This window comes from Phoca vitulina, unplaced genomic scaffold (assembly GCF_004348235.1).
Source record: "Phoca vitulina isolate PV1807 unplaced genomic scaffold, GSC_HSeal_1.0 scaffold19, whole genome shotgun sequence".
NCBI lineage: Eukaryota > Metazoa > Chordata > Mammalia > Carnivora > Phocidae > Phoca > Phoca vitulina.
Window position 1 is genome coordinate 10,286,328 of NW_022589722.1, and position 20,556 is coordinate 10,306,883.

A 20,556-nucleotide genomic window follows, 5' to 3' on the forward strand; every position below is an offset into this window, starting at 1 on the left:
GGAAAATTAAGGACATTTCCCAAGGTCAAATAGCTCATAAGTAACAGAGTGGGATTAAGACCAGTTTATGGGACCCAAAGCCTTCTATATTTCTATATTGTCACCCCCTCCTTTACCCCTACAACTTCATAAATCTGCACATATGCCTGTGATTGCAAAATGGAACAGATTCAAGTCTTTAGCAGAAATGTTAGAAAATTTTAATATTTCTCTATGAATTAGTGACTTTATGTATTTGCTCTTCACTATTTCTATTTCCCTTGTATTATTCCTCTCTACATACCTTTCTCTTTAAACTGTGTATAGACACACACACATCTGTTTGTGATTTTGTGTCTGCCCAGTGAGTAATATATGGATTCCCACACACACACACCCCCCCCCCCCCCCCCCGCCGTCAGGGTCTCTTTTACTCACATTCTCTATTGAACTCTTTTCCATTTTTTTCCTTTCCTCTCTCTTTACTACCAATTGATTTCTCTCTTGTAAGACCAAAATACAAAGCTAAAGTATATTCTTATTTATTGTGTTCATCTAAAGGATTTTTTGCTTTCTCTTGTTTTTTAGTGGCTTTTAAAATAACCCTAAATTTACTTACTTTTATATTTTATGGTTTTACAGGCTTCAGCCTTTGATGGTCTGTTATTCCTGTTTATAAAGTGTCTTCCTTTAGAGTGTAGTTTTTACGAGGCAGGGAAAGTGCCTTTCCTGTCTGTACGTTCCACAGCTTAACACAGAGCTTCTAATAAAAGTGTATAAACAAAATAAAATAATTAAGAGGTAAAACCCAGTGCCTGCCAATGTTTTCACAGCAGTTAAGAGGTGAGAAGAGATGTGGGTGAGAATTACAGACCATCTTCCTTAAACAAACTTGATTCCGTCTCCAACCTTGGCGGCAAATTGAGAGTAGGCCCCCCCAGATACAGTTGGGGTGAGGAGTGGGGGCGGACACGGAGCTGAAACCACGTTTACCTGCAAGAGTTTGGATCCAGGAGCCGGTCCAAACCTATCCTTCAGGAAGGCGTTAGCTGACGCTGGGCAGAGGAGCCAATGGATTCTCTAGTCTCGGCTCTATCCTCCCCCGCCAGGATCCCCCTTCATCTCGGGGACCTTCTGGTAGGGGATCCCGGAGCGGAGCTGGCCAACCGAAAATTGTGCGCGGCACCCGCCACCCTGCTCCACGGCCGCGCGGACCCAGGAGCGACTCCCCCACCGCGCCCCCCTCCTCCCCACCCGCGGGTTCCCCCTGCCGGCCGCCCGTCGCGTCCCAGCCCGCTGGGCAGGGGCTCCCCCACGCTGCCCCTCCCGGGTCTCCCCCACGCTGCCCCTCCCGGGTCTCTATGCTCGGTTCCCGCCCGGGCCCCTGGGGAGAGGTTTGCCCCCACTCAGCCCCATCTGGGCGCCCTGGCCCTTCGGGGACCCCCCCTTCCGCCTGGCCCTGTGTTCAACGGAGCCCGGTAACCCAGCTTCAGTTTCCTAATCTAGAAAGTAGGGACAGTGGTCTCCACCACATTTACCCTGAACATTGACTGGGCGACCAAAAAAGAGGAGATTCCATGATCGCGTTTATTACTAATCCTCACTCGGGTTGTTGGCACCCGCGCCGCCGCGGCGCCGGCCGGGGGGGGAGGCGCGCTCTCCGGGGCAGCTGGGCAGGACTGCGGCGGCGAGCGCCCGCCTCGGCTCCACCCTCCCTGCCCCGCGGCGCCGCCCGCCGCCCCGCGCCCTCCTCGGCCCGCCCGCCTGCCCCGCGCTCCGGCCCGGCGGCCTCCCGGAGACCCGCGGCGCGCGGCGACATGGCTGGCGGCCACCGCCTCCTGCTGGAGAACGCGCGGCAAGTGGTGATGGTGTGCGGCCGCGGCGAGCGCTTCCTGGCGCGGGACGCGCTGCGCAGCCTGGCCGTGCTGGAGGGCGCCAGTCTCGTGGTGGGCACGTAAGTGGCCGCGCGCTGGGGGCACCGGGCAGCCGAGGCCCGGCCTGGCCCCCTTTCCCCAACTTGGGCGCTGTGGAGGGAAGCGGGTAAAAGCTTTCCCTCATCCAGGGAGCCACCGCGGGCCTTTCAGGCACCTGCTGCTACCTACCTGGTGTGACAGCTTCGGGTAGTCATTCGGTGAAAAAAAAAAAAACGCTCTCAGGCTGAACCCCCGTCCCTCTTCCCCCTACCCCCGGGTCTTTGGAATCAGCATCTCTGTGGTGGAGTTCTGGGACTTTGAATTTTTACAAAACACCCTCCAGCCCAACCCCCTTTGTATACTAAATTTGAGAACCGCGAAAGACGTTCAGATGGTGATGGTTTGGGGCTGATAGGAAATTCAGAAAAAGAGGACATTTTTCAGTTTTTTTCATTTAACCCTCTGTGCTTCCTGCTAGACGTGACTAAAAGAACAGCCAAAGTTTGGGCGGGGGAACCTGCAGTGGGAGTGGGGTTCCGATGCCGATTTGAATTGGAGAGCCCCACCGCCCCGCGATTGCGCAAGATGGGCTCAGCCCTTATCTGAGGCTGCTTAGGGTTGTGCAAGAGTCCAGCTTTTAGGGACCGTGTGTTTTTAATTAACAAAGGGATAAAAACATTCCCAGTGTTACTGTTAAAAATTTGTTAAAAACCAGTTAACAGAAGTGCACAGAGGTAGGAATCCAGAGCTAATTGATGGCCATACTCTATGGAGTTCTGAGGCCCTACTGTCTTCCTCTGCTGTGCACAACCCTTTCTCACTCCCTCATCCAAGATGGCTGCTCCACCTCTCCTTACGGAGTCTACCTTCCAGACAGTGGAAAATAGGAAGAGAAAACAGACCTATTGGTTAGAATTTAGTCACATGACGGCACGTGGATGACGGGAAACCCAGAAATGTAGGCTTCATTCTGGGTGTTCATGTGTTCAGCTAAAATTTAGGAATCTAGCACTGTGGGGAAAAGGGAACATTGATCTTGGGGAACAACTAGCCATCTCTATACATATGATTTGACTCTTTGGCTTCCATGCGGCTGCAGTCATTTTTTTTTTCTTCAAAGACACAGATGCAAGAAGGAAATACGATAAATGTTGACTGATACCAAAAGACATGGGCAACATATTTTAAATCCTTAGTCAGCTTTTCCACAGTATTTCCCCAAACTTTGGTAATTATTTCTTGATTTTTCTTCAGGGATGGGCTTATAAAAGCCATCGGTCCTGCTGATGCGATCCAAAAAATGTTTTCTGAAGAAACGTTCGAAGAAAGAATTGACTGTTCTGGGAAATGCATCTTGCCGGGTATTAACCTCTTTTTTCAGTAAAGCCCTTCAACCAGTTTTAGCAATGTAAAGAGGAAGAGTGGCAGCTTCTTTTAAATAGGGTCTCGAAATAATATTAAAATATAATAATAGCTACCGTGCATTGAATTTCTACTACTGAATGTCTAGGTGCTTTGCAAACATGTTTTCATCTTGAATCCTTCTAACTGCCCTGTAAGGTAAGTATCCTTATCTACATGTTACAGTTTAGAACACTCCAGTTTAGGGATGAAATATCTTACCCAAGATTGCTGGACAGGGAAAGGGCAAGCTGGGAATCAAACCCACTCATTATGTCACTTTGTCCCACTCACATGCTGAAGAGAAACAGGTTGTGTTGTGTTTAGGTTCAAAAGCTGTTGGAAGAACTTTACTAATCTACTTCATATGGGAGGCAGAGAGGGCAAGCTGCTGCTTCTAATACCAGAATAGATTCTAAATTTACATGGAGTGTGAAACAACACATCTCTAGGCCGAAAAGTGGGGGAGGAGGGAATCCCTAGAGATTTCACTGAAGTTTATATCTTAGTGATTGACAACAAAATCAGTTTGTTAACCATCATTTCCCACATTATGTTTTCTGGCTTCATGAAATCCTCTGAAACGAGTTTCACAAATTTTGAGTCCTACACAAAACACAGAAGCTAAGATTTATATTTTTAAAATGTCTACTGTGCGTATCTGATAGAGCTTCTATCTTCCATCTCTTGGGAGTCAGGAAATAAAGTCAGAGTGCAAGCTTATGAAAAAGAGCAGAAAATACTAGAAAGCAATCTGAGTAGAGATTCTTGATTTTTCGTCCAATCAGAACCACTAACGAGACATTTAATCCACTTAATCCAAGTATTTTAAATATTATGGAAAGCCACGCTTCACTTGAGTTGTGAACCGTTTGGATAAACAAACGGTTCACACGATTGCTTTATAGTTTCTCTTCAATTAAACTACATTTCTCTTTGAAGGAAGATTCATATTTCTGATTTCATATTTTTCCTTCTCAAAGTTGGGAGAGATTGTACTCTGTTTTCACACCCAGATTATTCCTTGGTGATATAGTCCGTGGTTTTGCTCAACTGATAGATATGACATCCTGTTTCAAAAGCTTGCTTGGTGAGCATGGACTTAGTGGGCAAAAGGAGCTGTATTTCTTTAATGGATATTCTCATCATGCCAAATCACCCTCTTCCATTAAAGCCTTCTAGACCAGCCATGCCGAGAGTCTTCTTGTTCCCTGTCTGTGGAGGGAACCTACAGACAAATTCCTCCTCCCCCCACCCTCCTCCAAGATGGCTGACCATCATCTTGCTTTCCCAAGAGTGGTACGGGATAGTCTGCCTGATATCTAAGGGCTTTCTATTTCTCAGCTTTAAAGATGATTTGATTTATTGATTACAGGTTTGGTGGATGCACACACACATCCAGTATGGGCTGGTGAAAGAGTTCACGAGTTTGCAATGAAGGTAACTGTAGTAAATGATGACAAATCAAAATAAGGCACAAATACAGACAAGTCTTTCTAAAGAGTTGGTAGGCTATCAGGCTTTGCAACATATGCCTACATTTCTTTTTCATGGATATTTTTACTGGCCTGGACTATGGAAAATAAATTGCAAAAAAACTAACTTATAACTCTCCAAATACTTTGCACAGGCCCAGCAATCATTATAATAGTTTTCAAAAATTTTTAGCTGTAGAATCCTTATGTATGTATATATGTATGTATGTATGTTTTAGAATCCTCCCTTTAAAAAAATGCTGAGCTGCCTTGGGGCGCCTGGGTGGCTCAGTCGGTTAAGCGTCTGACTTCGATTCAGGTCATGATATCAGGCTCCTGGGATCGAGCCCCAGGTTGGCCTCAGCACTTGGTGGGGAGTCTGCTTGTCCCTTTCCCTCCTCCTCTGCCCCTCCCCGCCTCACTCTCTCTTTCTCTCTCGAATAAATAAATAAAATCTTACCAAAAAACCCCTAAGACCCAAAAACAGAGCTGAGCTGCCTTGCTCACTAGTTCCACCTCTCTTTCCCTTCTCCCATTTCACTTCTCCACCCCTGGGGGGTCTTTGAAGGGGCTCCAGGATACAGTTTGAAATTCACCATTCATTGGTTCAAACTTGGAAAAATATATTGCTAATCATAAAAATAAATTAAGTCTTGTATTTCCCCCCCAAAAAATGAGACTTACTAAGAAACATAAAGTGTAGTCTACGTCACAAGTCATTAATTAGCCAGGGCCAACCCTCAAATCCATGGTTGGAGCTGTTTTCACATTGTTTCTTTCTAATAGATTTTAATTTTTAGAGCAGATTTTATTTTTGAGAGCCAACTTGAGTGAGAGGTACCAAGATTTCCCACATGCCTGCCCGCACACATGCACAGCCTCCCCCCATGATCAGACGCCCCACCAGAGCGGTACCTCTGTTACGGCTGATGAGCCTACATTCACACATCACTGTTACCCAGAGTCCACATTTCTTACTGGTGTTTTCTCTTGGTGCTGCACATTTTGTGGGTTTGGACAAATGTATAATGACACATATCCACCATTATAGTATCACATAGTGTGGTTGAACTGCCCTAAAATTCCTGTGTGCTCTGCCTATTCATCTGTCCCTCCCTGAACCCTGATAACCGCCGACCTTTTCACTGTTTCTTTCTTTTCTTTTTTTTTTTTTTAGATTTATTTATTTTAGAGATGGGGGGGTAGGGGCAGAGGGAGAGGGAGAGAGAGAATCCCAAGCAGACTCCACACTGAGCCCAGAGCCTGATGCAGAGCTTGATCTCACGACCTGAGATCATGATCTGAGCCGAAATCAAGAGTCAGATGTTCAATTGACTGTGACACCCCGGGCGCCCCAGCTGTTTCTATCGTACTGCCTTTTCCAGAACATCATCTAGTTAGATTCATACAGTACATAGCCTTTCAGATCGGCTTCTTTGACTTAGCAATATGCATTTAAGGTTTCTCCATGTCTTTTCTTCACATTGTTTTTTTTTTTTTCAAGTGTACACCCTAACAGCTAAGAATTTTCTTCAGACACTGGGTACCTTCTTCAACAAACTAGAGCTGTTTTTAAGACTTCTTTATTAAAGCACACAATTGCAGAGCCAAAAAGCAACCCTAGAGATTTGCAGTCCAACATCTCATTACATAGATGGGGAGCGTGAGGTCCAGAGAAGGGAAGGGTACGGGGTGAGTTCTCCAGCTCACCTTGGCAGAACCCGGGCTGGTGTACTTCATTTGTGCCGCACTCCTTGCTGCGCAGAGTAACTGGAGCCCAGTGGGATCCCAGGAAGAGCTTCTTTGCTTGAGTGACAGAGGTCAGACCCCAAACTCTAGTGGCCAGACACGGAGAGGTGGAAACCCCCCGGGGCTCTTTCGTGGATATTTGGAATAACTGCAGTGGGGTTCCCGAATTGCCTAAGCTTTGTTTTCTCATAGGAGCTAGGGGTAGACAGAGACTTAGCTGGTGCACACTGGGGCCAGCTGGGTTGTTAGAATACTGAAATACTTCTGGGCTGGTTGGTAAATTGCCGCTGCTGCGTGAGACCCTAAGTGCTCCCCACCTGACTTCTCTCATTTCTGCCCTCCCCAGTCCTTCCTAAGATGCCCTGGCAGGGTCGGGGCTTCATGGCCATGTACCCCAGCATGCTTTCTGATCTGCTGGTGTCCCTGACATAGCATTTTGAACATCACTCCGGGTGGAGGTTCTGTGGAGCTGCCTGCAACCTCCCGCCCTTGCCCAGCCTAGGGGGAGCCCTGTGTTCAGTTGGCAGGAGCCACGTACATGGATATTCACCAAGCTGGAGGAGGGATCAACTTCACCGTGGAGCACACTCGCCAAGCCTCGGAGGAGGAGCTGTTCTGCTCCTTCCAGGAGCGGCTGCAGTGCATGATGAGGGCAGGGACCACGCTGGTGGAGTGCAAGAGCGGATACGGCCTCAACCTGGAGACAGAGCTCAAGATGCTGCGCGTGATTGAGCGTGCCCGGCGGCAGCTGCCCATTGGCATCTCAGCCACCTACTGCGCGGCTCACTCGGTGCCAAAGTAACCTCAGCTTGCGCGCTTGACTTGGGGCGTGGAGGGGGCATTGAAAACAAAGAAGGAAGGGGTCAGCTGGTACCTAAGTGGGGATGTGTTGGCGCAGGGGGGTGGGGGGGGGAGTGGAGTTGCATCTGAACTTTAGTTCTTGCAGAGAGAGCTCAGTAGAAGCTGTTAGAAAGGTGTTCTGATTGTAATAGTCATCTCGTAAGGGTGGTTTTTTTTTTTTTGAAGATTTTATTTATTTATTTGAGAGAGAGAGCACAGGAGCAGGGGGGAGGGGCAGAGGTAGAGGGAGAAGCAGATTCCCCACTGAGCAGGGAGCCCGATATACGACTCGATCCCAGGACCCTGGGATCATGACCTGAGCTGAAGGCAGACGCTTAACCGACCCACTCAGGCGCCCCTTGCAAGGGTGGTTTTAGGAAGGTGATCCCCACCAGACCCATCTGTTTGCTAGTCCCTTAATGATGAAGGAGGAAGAGGAGATGTTCAAAATTCTTTCAGTTAACAGAAAGCAATGCCCCCTACTAGATCCTTTAAAATAACAGGTATTACTTTAAATAGTTGCCCATGACCACATAATCGCACTTTAGAGATTAAAAGTAACACTCTGTAGGAGATAGATCAAATCTTTAAGTCAAGATGACTCAGAATAGTTTTTATTTTTGTTCATCTGTTTGTTTAGCAGCAAACATGTTTGTTTTCTTGTAAATGTTTTTTAGATTTCCTTTTATTTAAAGTTTCTCCTATATAGCTTTCTTGTAGAGAATTCTGTCCTTTCTGCATCTGCATCTGCATCTTATCTGTCCTGGAATTTCTAGAGCCAAAGGCCCCCAGTTCCAGAACTAAAAGTTTCAAAAGAAATCTAGGACTTGGGGGCACCTGGGTGGCTCAGTCGGTTAAGTGGCTGCCTTTGGCTCAGGTCATGATCCCAGCATCCTGGGATCTAACCCCTAATCCGGCTCCCTGCTCAGCAGGGAATCTGCTTCTCCCTCCCCCTGCTCTTATTCTCTCTCTCTCTCAAATAAATAAATAAAATCTTAAAAAAAAAAAATCCAGGACTTGAAAATTAACAGGGCAAAGTCTTAGTGCCGTTTTGAGTTTTGATAACTTAGATACATAAGTGCTGCAGGCTTACAGAAATTATTTGAAAGTTTCATAACATATATTTTTACATTTATTTAGTTTCACGCAGTTTGAAAAATAAGTTTAATGTTAATTTTTTGTTTACCATTTTCAATCAGAGAAAATAAAAAATTAACAAATTTATTATTAAAAATTCACAAAATTGATTAAGTAGAAAAGAAACATAAATACTTAATATTTCCAATGATGTTTTTGTACATTTTTAGCATTTGTACTTCTGAAATTATTAAAACTTAAAACTGCACTGAGACTTTTGGGACATCCATCTATAGAAAACATTTTTTTTTTTTTCAAACGGAACATAAGGTGGATGATAGCAGTGTAACATGGTAGAGAAGTCTTAGGCTTTGGAGCCATACCAGACCTGGGTTTGAACCCAGCTTTGCTACTTTCCCACTGCATGATTTTGAGGGCATCACTCAACTTTTTTGAACATCTGTAAAATAGCTAAATAACACATAATTCTATATGATTGTCTTGAGAATTAGGAACAACATATGCGAGCGCCTGTCTCCTCGCGGTTCACTTCTGTCTTCCCATCAAAATGGTTTTTGCTGAGCAAGAGACTTCTGTGTGCCAAATACAGGACTAAAGTTTTACAGAAATTTTCTCCATCTGCCAATGAGTCTCTGAGGTCTGTGTCTTGATCTCCAGCGATACAGTCTGCAGCTCAGAGGATGCCAAATGATGGCTACATGACGTGTCCAAAGTTACATAGCCAGCAAGTAGGAGAGCTCTGTGTCTATTTGACTGCAAAAGCCCAGCCCTTTCTGATCTATAACTACCGCAGAATCTTAGAATTTCAGGGCCTCCCACAATCCTCTTTCCCCATAGTTCCAAATGGTGAGACAAGAAGCCTTAGGCAGATGCTTCTAGAAACAGTGTGGAAGAAGAAAAAGGCAGAGTGATCACGAGAGTCCAGCTAAGGAGCACACAGTTGTGTTGTTAGGGAACCATCCAGGATGCCCTCTCAGTGTCCTTGGCAAGCAGATTCCGTTTTTCAGCCGGCTGGCCTTGCTGACATTCTCGAAGGCAACACGGCTGGGCCAGAAATGGATGAGCCCTTTGAGTCTCTGTGTACAGAGTCAGTGCCTACAGAAGTCTTGCCAACATCTCTGCTGTGTCCTCATTGTTAAGACTCTTGAGTTATTGCTTTGATTATTTCTCTACCTTCTTGAGGCTTGAGGTCATTTGCCCATAGTTTGTGAGATTCTTCGAGTGCCAGAAAACCCTTTCTTTAATTAAAAAAAAAAAAAAAATTTCCCCCCATGTAATCTCATTTTCTTCCCCCAGAGGAAAGACTGCTCCAGAGGCTGCTGATGAAATCATCAATAGCCACCTCCCGAAGCTGAAGGAGCTTGGCAGAAGTGGGGAAATCCATGTGGACAATATAGATGTGTTCTGTGAGAAGGGCGTCTTTGATCTCAGCTCCACCAGAAGGATTCTTCAAAGTGGAAAAGAGATGGGATTACAGATTAACTTCCATGGGGATGAGCTGCACCCGATGAAGGCTGCCGAGGTGTGGTTGACCTTTTGCTTTTCCTTTGTCAACACTCATGCTATGGAAAACTTAATTAGTTTGTTCAGAGGTGGGAGTAGCCTTCTGAAAAGACAGAGAATGGGGAAATTTGTTTGAACAATGTGTGGATTGGTCCGGTAGAGCCTTGGAATCCCGGACCTCTGTTAGAAATTTACTTTTTTGCTGCTCATTGACTTGTATGATCGCCGGCTGGTGGGATTAGTAGAAAAAGAAGCACTTTCGTGATCTTGTTTAGCAAATCCGTGCCCTGTTTTGGTTGGCACACGAAGCCACACTGGCAGAGTCGGCGAGTTGCACACGTAGCTGCTGGGGTCTGTCTGGCAGCGTCCAGGGGAACGTTGCTAGAGCATACCGTTAATAGTCCAGGATGCTCTTCTGATCTCTGCGTCTTGCTCAGATTCATTTATTCATGCTTTCAACAAATATTTGAGTGTGTGCTATGTGCCAGGCACTGAGAATTCAGCAGTGAATAAGACAGACACAGCCCCCGCAGTTGTGAGTCGAGATGTCTCTCTAAGCCCTAGAGTGAAATAAACAACTGCCCTTGGGGCATAAACCAGATGTGGACACTCCACACGTGTCTCCACCACAACACGTCCAATGTGATCTCTTAATATCGCTTCCAGATCTGGTCCTGTGTTTCCTGCCCAGTGAATGACCCCATTATGTACGGATTGCCTAAGAGAAAAACTTGGACGTCACTTTGTCTCCTCTCCCCCTCCCCTGTCACATTTCAGTTAACCAGAAGGCCTCCAGGTTTGCCTGCTGAGTCTGTCTAGGTCCACTTCTCTTCCCCCCACCGCCTAGTTCAGACCACCAGCAGTGGCTCTCAGCTGGACTCCTGCAACAGCTCTTCTCCCTGTGTCCAAGCTTGTCCGCACTTGAATCCCTGCCCTCCGCGCATCTTCTCTTCCTCTCTGGTGCTGGAAAGCACTGAAAGGCTCACCTGGGCTGGCAGGACAAATTTCAAACTCCACAGCCATAGGCTTACCCGGATCTAGCTCTTGCTTGCCTCCCATCTTCCTCTTTCTCTCCTCCCCCCTCCCCTCCCCTGCCCTCTTGACCATGGCCAGCCACCATAAATAGTGTTAGGACACCCGATACCCCACGCCTCTGGATGTGCCTCCTCTCATCCGAACACCCCTTGCCTGGCTAACTCTAACTCCGCTCCGTGTTTCCTCTTAGCTACCACTTCTCTGGCATCCTTCCCAAACCTCTCCAAGAATGAGTTACAGTTCCTCCCTGTGCCTGTCCCACCGTGTTCAAATTGTCTCTGAGATCCCTCCTGGACTGTCCCTGTGCCTCCACAGCCTTATCCCTGGAGGTTAGCACAGTGCCTGGTAGACAGGTGGCCTTTAGTGAGTAAATATTTGTGGAATGTTTGATGAATGAATGTGAACTAGGTGGTCAACAAGATACTTCTGGTTGTAGAGAGTGAACCGGTGAATTAAACAGAGGTCAATACCCGGGATGACCAAATCGAGTTTGGGAAAGTGAAGGTGATTCCAAGGTTAGAAGGAAGCTCGCCTGGGGAGCAGAGTCTGTGGAGCATCCAACTCCCGAGAGCACCAAACCAGAATGCTCTTAGACCCGAGCTAGCTGCTGACGAGGGGCCGGCTCCCTTCTGCTCTGGTGTGGGCATCGCTGCCTCCCTGGGCCACGGGCTAAGGTCAACAATGAGTCTCCTTTCCCTTTCCTTGGAATGCTTAACAGAATCACCTTTCAGCCTGGGGCACTGTGTGTGTGTGTGTGTGTGTGTGTGCAAATGTGTCACGCTGAGAAGAAACCCACTTTAATGCCATGTTCTCATTATCATCAGCATTACCTCCTCCTGGTTTTCTTCTAACAGCTGAGCCCAGACTTATTTTCTTAAGATTTTTTAAAATTTATTTATTTGACAGAGAGAGAGATAGCGACAGCAGGAACACAAGCAGGGGAGCGGGAGTGGGAGAAGCAGGCTTCCCGCCGAGCAGGGAGCCCAATGCGGGGCTCAATCCCAGGGCCCTGGGATCATGACCTGAGCCGAAGGCAGATGCTTAATGACTGAGCTAGCCAGGCGCCCCAGTAAGCACTTGGATTTAAGGATAGTTTTTGAAGTAGCACACGAGCTAATTTTCAAATGAATGTCCATCACAAACCTTTTACCACTGGGGGCTTGCGCTGGGCAGAGGCAGTTGCCAACACATTTTAATGACAAAGAGTGCTGCTTAGTTTTGCAGGGAAACCAGTGTTCTGGCCCTTTGGTGATTGATGTTGCTGTTGGTGAAACCTTTCTCTCTGCCCATTCCGCTTAGCTCGGGGCTGAGCTGGGAGCCCAGGCGATCAGTCACCTGGAAGAAGCGAGCGATGAGGGCATCGTTGCCATGGCAATGGCCAGGTGCTCGGCCGTCCTTCTGCCCACCACGGCCTACATGCTGAGGTGAGCTGCCCTGGGGGGTGACAGCCGCGAGGACACAGACCCAGAGGCCTAAGTCTTATTTCATTGCCCTTCCACATTCCTTAAAAATGCAGATCAGGAAAACTGAGCTCATGGAAGATGCCAGTTCTGGAGTGAGGTCCAGGAAAGCGCTTAGACCCAAATGGCCATTGAGTAGGGAGATTATTGGGAAGAGTGGAGCTTTTGCTTTCTTTTGTTTTTCCCCCTCATTTTTGGAATTTTCCAATTAAAAAATCAATATGCATTACTTTTATGACTAGAAATAATGAAATAGGCTTTCTACTTTAAAAAACATGCATCAGATGTTAGGGATATCAAGCAGTGTTCAGAATCTGAAGGAGCTGTTTTTTACTAAGAGGACGCAAGTGGGCCCCACAGTCCTCATAAATCCCCGGGGGTGGGAGGAAGGAGGAGACGTCTAAGTATGTTTTGTGAAATCTTCCCAGGAGTTTTGCTGTTTGCCCTCTATGGATTGAATACACCCAGTCCAGAGCCCATCTTTATGACTGCGGTTTGGTTGTCGCCACCAGGGGGCGCTACTGGCATCTAGTAGGTAGAGGCTCGAGCCGCTAAAGGTCCCACAGCGCACAGAACCACCTCCCACCGCAAAGAATTATCCTGCCTAAGAATTATCCGGCCACAATTACGAACTGTGCTGAGGTTGAAACACTCTGCCTCAGGGATGGAAAAGCCAGGCTACAAGTAACTTTTATATCTATCTATCTATCTATCTATCTATCTATCTATCTATTTATTTATTTATTTATTTATAGAGAGAGAGAGGGAGTGAGGGCGCTCCCAAGTTCGCGTGAGCTGGGGGCAGAGGGAGACGGAGAGAGAGAATATCTAAAGATTGTTCACGTCCAGTGCGGAGCCTGACAGGGGGCTCGATCTCACCACCATGAGATCATGACCTGAGCCGATATCAAGAGCGGACGCTCACTGACTGAGCCACCCAGGCGCCTTCAAGTAACTTTTATAAGAGAGAAGAGAGGAATATTGCAGTACTTTTCTCAAATATATTATGATGTTATACACATAGGGGTAATATTATACATTTCTCTTATTATTACTGTTCTCTTGATTTAAAGAGTAGACATAATGTAGATTGCAACCAGGAAATACCAATCAATAACCATTCTTGGAATCTTGGCATTTCCAGCAAGTCTCAATAGTCATCAATCAAAGTCATCAATCAATACTTAATCTGGTTAATTTTCCATCACCCAAGGAATAATGTTTGACAAAAAGGGTTCCTTTACCTCCCCTTGAATCTCTTAAAGATGGAGCAAAAATCTGAGACTTGCACTGTGAAGGGCGGCTCAGCAATAAAAGCCCGAACTTTGTCCCTACGCCAGAGGCGGCGGCCATCTGTGCTCACCGCAGGATGGGTTGACCATACAATTTGGACAACAGGAAACATTGCAGAGAAGGCCCCACTTTTCTCTCTGGCTTCTCTGTTCCACTATTTTTCTGAGCTCTCCAACAGGAGCAACCTGCAGGGCTCCCTGCCGGGCCCTGAATTCTCTTGACTCTCATTTCTGGCATAACAGTGGCCTTATGCCACTTCCTGTAATCATTATTGTACGCATCTTTGTGTATACTGTTTAAATTTATTCAGGATACATTTACCTCAGTTTTTCTGGAACTCCCTCGGTACGTCTACAGCCTCACTTTTTCTTTTTCCTCCTTAAGTATCTCTGGAAGGGGAGGGGAGGCGAGGCCGTCAGAATGAACTGTGGGAGGGAGGGGCGCCTGGGTGGCTCAGTGGGTTAAGTGTCTGCCTTCAGCTCAGGTCATGATCTCAGGGTCCTGGGATTGAGCCCCAAGATGGGCTTCTTGCTCAGCTGGGAGCCTGCTTCTCCCTCTCTTCCGCTCTCGTGCTCTCTCTCAAATAAATAAAGAAAATCTTAAAAAAAAAAAAAAAAAAAGAACTGTGGGGAGATTTTAAGTTCTACCTTTCCTCACTCTTATCCCTGCTTCACCTGCCTCCTCTCATACATTATCCTGGTTGAGAACATTATCTTAGGTAGGCCTGCCAATTGTCAGTCGTCGACCGTGAATGTTTCAAGGGCCTCCATCTTGGCCTATAAACCTGTAGACTCTCAGACAACTGCTTTCATCTGTTCCCCTCCCCCCAACACTGTGAGCCTGAATAAACACTAGCATAGTTTCTGAAAGCTCAGGGCTGTCTGCCTAGGATGACCCAGGCCCCCTTACAATGCCTGCCTGAGAAAGCCCAGCCTGCCAGGGGAATTTACTGTTTGTTCCAGCAAAACCCGCTGATTGGCAGAGAGGCCCCTGGACTTCCTCTTAGAGCAGTTACTTTACAAATTGCAGTTGTAATTGCAATTATAAATCCTTTCTCTGCTCCTTTAAGATATAAATCTTCTACCACCCAGGATTGTCTTCTCAAGGACCCGCCCCTTTTTCCTCCCGACTTCCTCTTTCTTTCTTTAAAATGCCCAGTTACCACTGCACAAATCAAAATTGAGTCCAGACCACACTGGACCCTTTCCCTTTTGCAGTAGTTATTACTGAATACAGTCTGTCTTCACCCCTTTAGCTAGTGTTTGGCTCTGTTTATCCCTGACATAACTTTTGAGTCATGTCCTAAAGAACAATATTTTGCCAACGAGATTAAGGAGACACGCAACCCAGGAAGAAGCACAGACATTTTATGTATTAGATTCTTGGGCCTTCAAGACTTTAAAGGGCCTACCAAAAATGTTTGAGACCCTTCCCCACCCCCAAGGAGGGGGGGAGAGATGAATAAAAAAAAAAAATTGCAAAATGGAAGTTAATAAAAATAGCATTATTTTAACCTCATTGTTTATATTTGGGAGTCAAAAAAAAAGTGTGTTACATTTGAAAAAAAACTAAGTTATATTTTTCTTCCTTAGCAAGAATCTCTGAAAGTATATAAAGATTGCTAAAATAAAAAAAAAAAAAATGCTAAAATAAACACTGCCAAATTAAAGAAATTAGTCATGGGCAAGTCATTTCAAAAGCAGAGATAAAAATCAGGCATCCTGGGTTCCACCTGACTTCACCACTCATCACTTAACCTTGAGTGTCTCTTTCTTCTTCCAGAACACAGAGGGGTTGGATATCTTAAGTTGGCTTCCATTCCGAATATCTAATCTGCAGAAGCTCTGCTTCCAGAGACTGACATCTTCCTTTCTTTTCCCCTCCTCTTAGACTGAAGCAGCCTCGCGCTAGGAAGATGTTGGATGAAGGGGTAATCGTTGCTTTGGGCAGCGATTTCAACCCGAATGCATATTGCTTTTCAATGGTAATTATTTTTAATGTGACTTTCTAAGGAGAGAAACCGTCTTCCGCCACATGTATGAATAATTTAAAAATAGTTCACTAACTGTTAAAATGTACCAAAGATCTAAGAAACGATTTTCTTGTGAAACAGGAAAAAAAGTGTAGACAGCAGGGTCATTGGATAGTTCTGTGCCACATGAATGCCTCTAGGCATAGAGAGAGGAGAGAAAGTTCTATCTGCATAATTTTTTTGATTCAGCCTTGGGCGTTGTGGTTTGATGATAACTTACTCTGGTCTTGGAGGATAACACAAGCTCAAAGAAGTTTTAGTAAATAAGCATGGAGGTGGGCTTTCATCTTACATAGCCAGTGGTCTTGAAAAGTTGTAAATAAATACTCAATACCCGAGGGTGGGGGTGGTAATCTCTCTAATAAAGAAATCTTTTCCAAAGCATAAGAATCTTCACATGTAAATTAAAATGTTCTCATACCAGTTTAGCCAGTTCCTCCCAGACATTTAATTTCCATTATTGGTTGTGCTGTGTTGAGAAATGTCCTAGGTAGCAGTTACCATTTTGTTCCTTTCCTCTAATACGGTTCTTCCCTGCCTTAGCCAGTGGTCATGCACCTGGCCTGCGTGAACATGAGAATGTCCATGCCTGAAGCCTTGGCCGCTGCCACCATCAACGCAGCTTATGCCCTGGGAAAATCTCACACACATGGATCTCTGGAAGTCGGCAAACAGGGAGATCTCATTATCATCAATTCGTCCAGGCGAGTGTTCTCCCAACGGAGCTATTTTATTTTGTGCCCCTTGTAATATGTAGGCTGGGTTTAAATGGCTTTTCTGCTCAATATTAGCATCTGGCTCTGTGTAGGCCCAGAAGCGCCCCAATCTCCTTTATCAGCACCCCTTTCTAACCAGCAAGTCTCCCTAGGAGTCCTAAACCACACAGGGTAGACAGACCAGCTTCTCCGGTCTCTTCATCTGTCTTCCATCTGTCCTAGATCTCCAGGTTTCTGTTCTGTTTACCCGGACTTTGGACTTGTGCCCCCTGGCTTGTGTTCTTGTTTTTCTGCTGGAGTTCTGACCTACAGCTGGTGCTGGGCCGTGCATGTTCCAGCTCCGGCTGGTCACCCGCGTCTGAGTCATTACCGCTCTGGCTTCTCACTCCTACCAGATCCCAAAAGCCTTGTTTCCGTTTTCCTGCTCCTGGGTTCGTATTACTCACACACAGTCGGCTGCCAACTGGGTCTCCGATGTAACAATTTGAGTCTTATTTTTCTAAATCTGAAAGTCATAAATCCTTGACCCTAGCAGGTCTACTGCATTCTTTGGTCCTCAAATTCAACTGAAGAAAGCGACTCTGTAATTCTACTCTTCACTCTATTGAAAATAATGCTGATGTCACCTTTTGTATATCGCTTAATCGGATCAAATATTTTAAGGTCAAATACTTCAACAATACCATTAAACAATATTTAAGTCATAGGCTAGTTATCATAGTAATCTACTATTTTTTTAAAAAGCCCGAATATCAATGACAGGGTATAAAGAAATTTTTAGAGAATGTATTTCTAAATTAGCATTTATTGACCAAGTGATCATTTTGGCTTGTATGCATTAAAGTATGTTTGATTTCTTTCTAGATGGGAACATTTGATTTACCAGTTTGGAGGCCATCATGAATTAATTGAATATGTTGTAGCTAAAGGAAAAGTCATCTATAAAAAATGAAAGATCTGAAAGGAAAGAGAAGACCTTTCGGCTATATAAGTCAATGCAGTTGCAGTAAAAGTTAAAATACCGTAGTAATTTACCAGAGTGATGTCACTTAAATATATTTCAGTGCTTTGTTAATCCACTTGAAAAAAACCAAGTCATTAATTTCTTTTAATTTAACATGTGCACCTGGACGTATAAGCAGGTAAATCAATTAGATCATAATCTCAGAACATTAAATCATTTCACAGAGATTTATTACAAATATTTTGAAGATTAATATGGTAGAGTATCATCAGAATGCCTTCGTGGGGAAAAGCAATTGGCAGTTAGGTAGACATGGCTTGAAATTCCCATTTTGTTTGTGCTTTTCAAGTTTCAGTTTTTAAACTATGGGATGGTGAGAAATCCAAGTGATATGCCCCAAATTAAGCAAATGTAGCCTTCTATTATAAGCAGCTAGTTTGTCCTTTTCCCACACAGGTTGCCTTTCTATAAGCTCTTCAAATGCATGAGTGTCCCCTGAGGTAGGGTGTCCTTCTATTTCTAATTTCTTCTTGACTCCAGGAGTAGTGCTTCACAGCAGAGTTCAAGACTCGTCATTTTATACAAGGGGACGGGGGCCTTCCTAGAATGGATGCATTTGGACCAAATCTGATAATGTAATTTTTAAAAATCATTTTTAAGAGTTTGATTATTCACATTACAAATGTATAACAAAATTTTTATAGCTCTCAATAAATATGTATTGTCACTATTGTTGTTTCCAGCCCCGGAAGTAGATTGGTGGTATTACCTATTACAGCTTCTTAGGAAATGAACAAATTACATAATTACACATAAAGAAATTGTGGATGATGATATAAATAGGTGTTTCTAAAGCCATATGAATTTACTTGAAATGTTTTTCAATGTTTAATCATCCTTATAATCACAATGGTATTATTAAACTTTGTCCTATTTATGAATAAATGATTTGAGAAGTAAAGATTAACCAAATTATCACCCATTTCATGTTAAAAATGGCTGAATCAATGAGGCTTAACTGTATTCCGTTTAAATCAAATCAAATACTCCTTGTTGAGAGGTTATGGGTGACAGTGCACATTGCTGTCACTGTCCAGTAACATGGGGTCATCGGAGCTTTGTCCCTCATATGCTTGGGTAAGGATTCTTGAGGGGGTGTGGGACGTGCATGGTCACCCTCCCCTGTGACCAAGCACCTACTCAATTGTAGGAGTTTGGGATGCAGGCGATAGATATAAAGGCTAAAACTAAATACGAGGTCCGTTCAAACACAGAAGTCTATCTCTATACCTATGGAATAAGAAGGTGAAGTGCATCTTATTCTCCCTCTAGGAGACATTCACTTTAAACAAATAGCATTAATGTCTTTTTCAGATGAAAGGAGAAGAAGATACCCACCCAGAACAGCCTTAGTCCTCCCAGGCCAGTGTCCTGTAAGCCCTTGCAACTTGTGAGCTTGCTAGAAATGAGAACCTCGGCCCCACCCCAGACCTGCTGAATCAGAATCTGTGTCTTAACCAGCGGCCAGGTTATTTGTACACCCGTTAAAGTCTGAGAAGTGCCGCAGTCTGCGGTCTAGACCCTAGCCACACCGGCTTTCACACTGTGCCTCAAAACACCGTTTGCTTTTGCTGTTCCAGGCTTTGCAGCACTGTTCCCTCTACCTGGACTGCTTTCCCGCTCTTCTCTATGTGGGAAATCAGAGCCAGTCCCTCCCCTGCCGTGAGCCCGTCCTTCATGGCACTGTGGCTTAACTCTCTTTCCCTTTAGAATGTAAGTTAGTAGAGGGCAGGGCCTCCTCATGCGCCAGGATCTAAATGTGGTGACTGGTTCATAGCAGGTGATTAGTAAATGAATTCATGAATGTACAAACATACTGGTAGTCACAGTGAAAATTACTTAATTAAAACACACTAAGTAGGCCAACCCAGGAAGGCAGTGTTAAGGAAAATACTTGTTTTGTGGATTGAAAAGAGCATACGAATTCCTTAATATAATGCCAAAGGATGATGCTCATGGGGGAATACACTGGAAAAGTAAAACCAAAGAAACAGTTTCATGGTTGAGTGGAGAGGTGGGCTGCCCTTCTTCACTTTGGGGGTTGGAAGGATTTTGATGAGAGAGAAAGGCTCCCGGATGAAACATTATGAAGTGTTCAGAAGATCATCTGTGAACCCTCCTAGCTCCTTGGGGAGCTAGGGCTGGGTCAGATTTCACAGGGCTTTGAATGTCAGCCTCACTAGTAGGAACCTCATTCTTCAAGTCAGGAAAAGCCACTGAAAATGTCTGAACAAGTTAGGACCAGGACAAGAGTATTGTAGAAAAAAATTAATCTGGTTTTAGCGTACACAGTAGGCACTCAAACATGTGTTGTATGAGTGGACTCTGGCAAGATACCTTGAACCAGTCCTTTGGTGGAGAGAGTAGGAGGTATCAGGTGCTAGAGGTCCAGGTGGAAAGCTCTGACAACGGGCAGTAAGTGAGATGTGAAGACCCTTACTGTGTGCTCCCCATTGGGCTAGATCAGTGTTTCTTTTCTCAACCTTTTAAAGTTATCAGGCCACCCCCCTACCAGGAGAAAACTTAAATTTCTCCCTACAGAATAAGATTTTATCAGATAGGGTTGAGCTCTGGAAAAAGACCACAAACCATCATAATATGCAAGTTCTTCCGCATCCCAAGAACCAATTTTTGCCTCACTGTGCGTAGTATCACCCCCACTGAATTGAGGGTGCACGCGCCAGATGCCATGGGAGAAAGGTGAGGCCACGTGGCGTGCTGGAAGAAACACACATCTGCGGCTTGACATCTGGCCTTTGATTTCTTCTTGAACTCTTTATCTGTAGAGGTTGGATTCCCTCCATCTCTGAAATTCTAGTGCTAGACAGGGTCCTGCCTTCGGGGAATTTACAATCCAATTAGGGCGGTAAGACGGACTTTCAAAAGTAGAGCCAAAGCCAGGGCGTATTAAAAGCGCGGTCTCCTAAAAGGAACTCTGGTGAAACACAGTACTTTTAAAATTTAAATTGTTTTTGCCAAATCTCCCCCCAAGCATGAGCATCTTGGTCTTTATTACAGTAAACAGTTAAAGGATAAAG

The 20,556-nt window shown here is 45.2% G+C and overlaps 1 protein-coding gene across 2 annotated transcripts; it reads left to right on the forward strand.

Annotated features, from left to right (window-relative positions):
* Positions 1–1,753: 1,753 nt before the first annotated feature.
* On the forward strand, positions 1,754–20,433 carry AMDHD1 (amidohydrolase domain containing 1). Of its 2 annotated transcripts, none has more exons than XR_004300911.1 (9): positions 1,754–1,933; positions 3,147–3,253; positions 4,669–4,733; positions 7,038–7,315; positions 9,752–9,977; positions 12,293–12,417; positions 15,637–15,730; positions 16,322–16,925; positions 17,359–17,427. XR_004300911.1 is itself a non-coding variant. In XM_032416265.1 (9 exons), the coding sequence occupies exons 1-9, from the start codon at positions 1,797–1,799 to the stop codon at positions 17,444–17,446; spliced, it is 1,281 nt and encodes a 426-aa protein (XP_032272156.1). In that variant the 5' UTR covers positions 1,754–1,796; the 3' UTR covers positions 17,447–20,433. The 2 variants fall into 2 exon arrangements, 1 of the variants encoding a protein (XP_032272156.1); XM_032416265.1 differs by having other exon boundaries at positions 16,322–16,482; positions 17,359–20,433.
* The last annotated feature ends 123 nt before the right edge of the window (positions 20,434–20,556 follow it).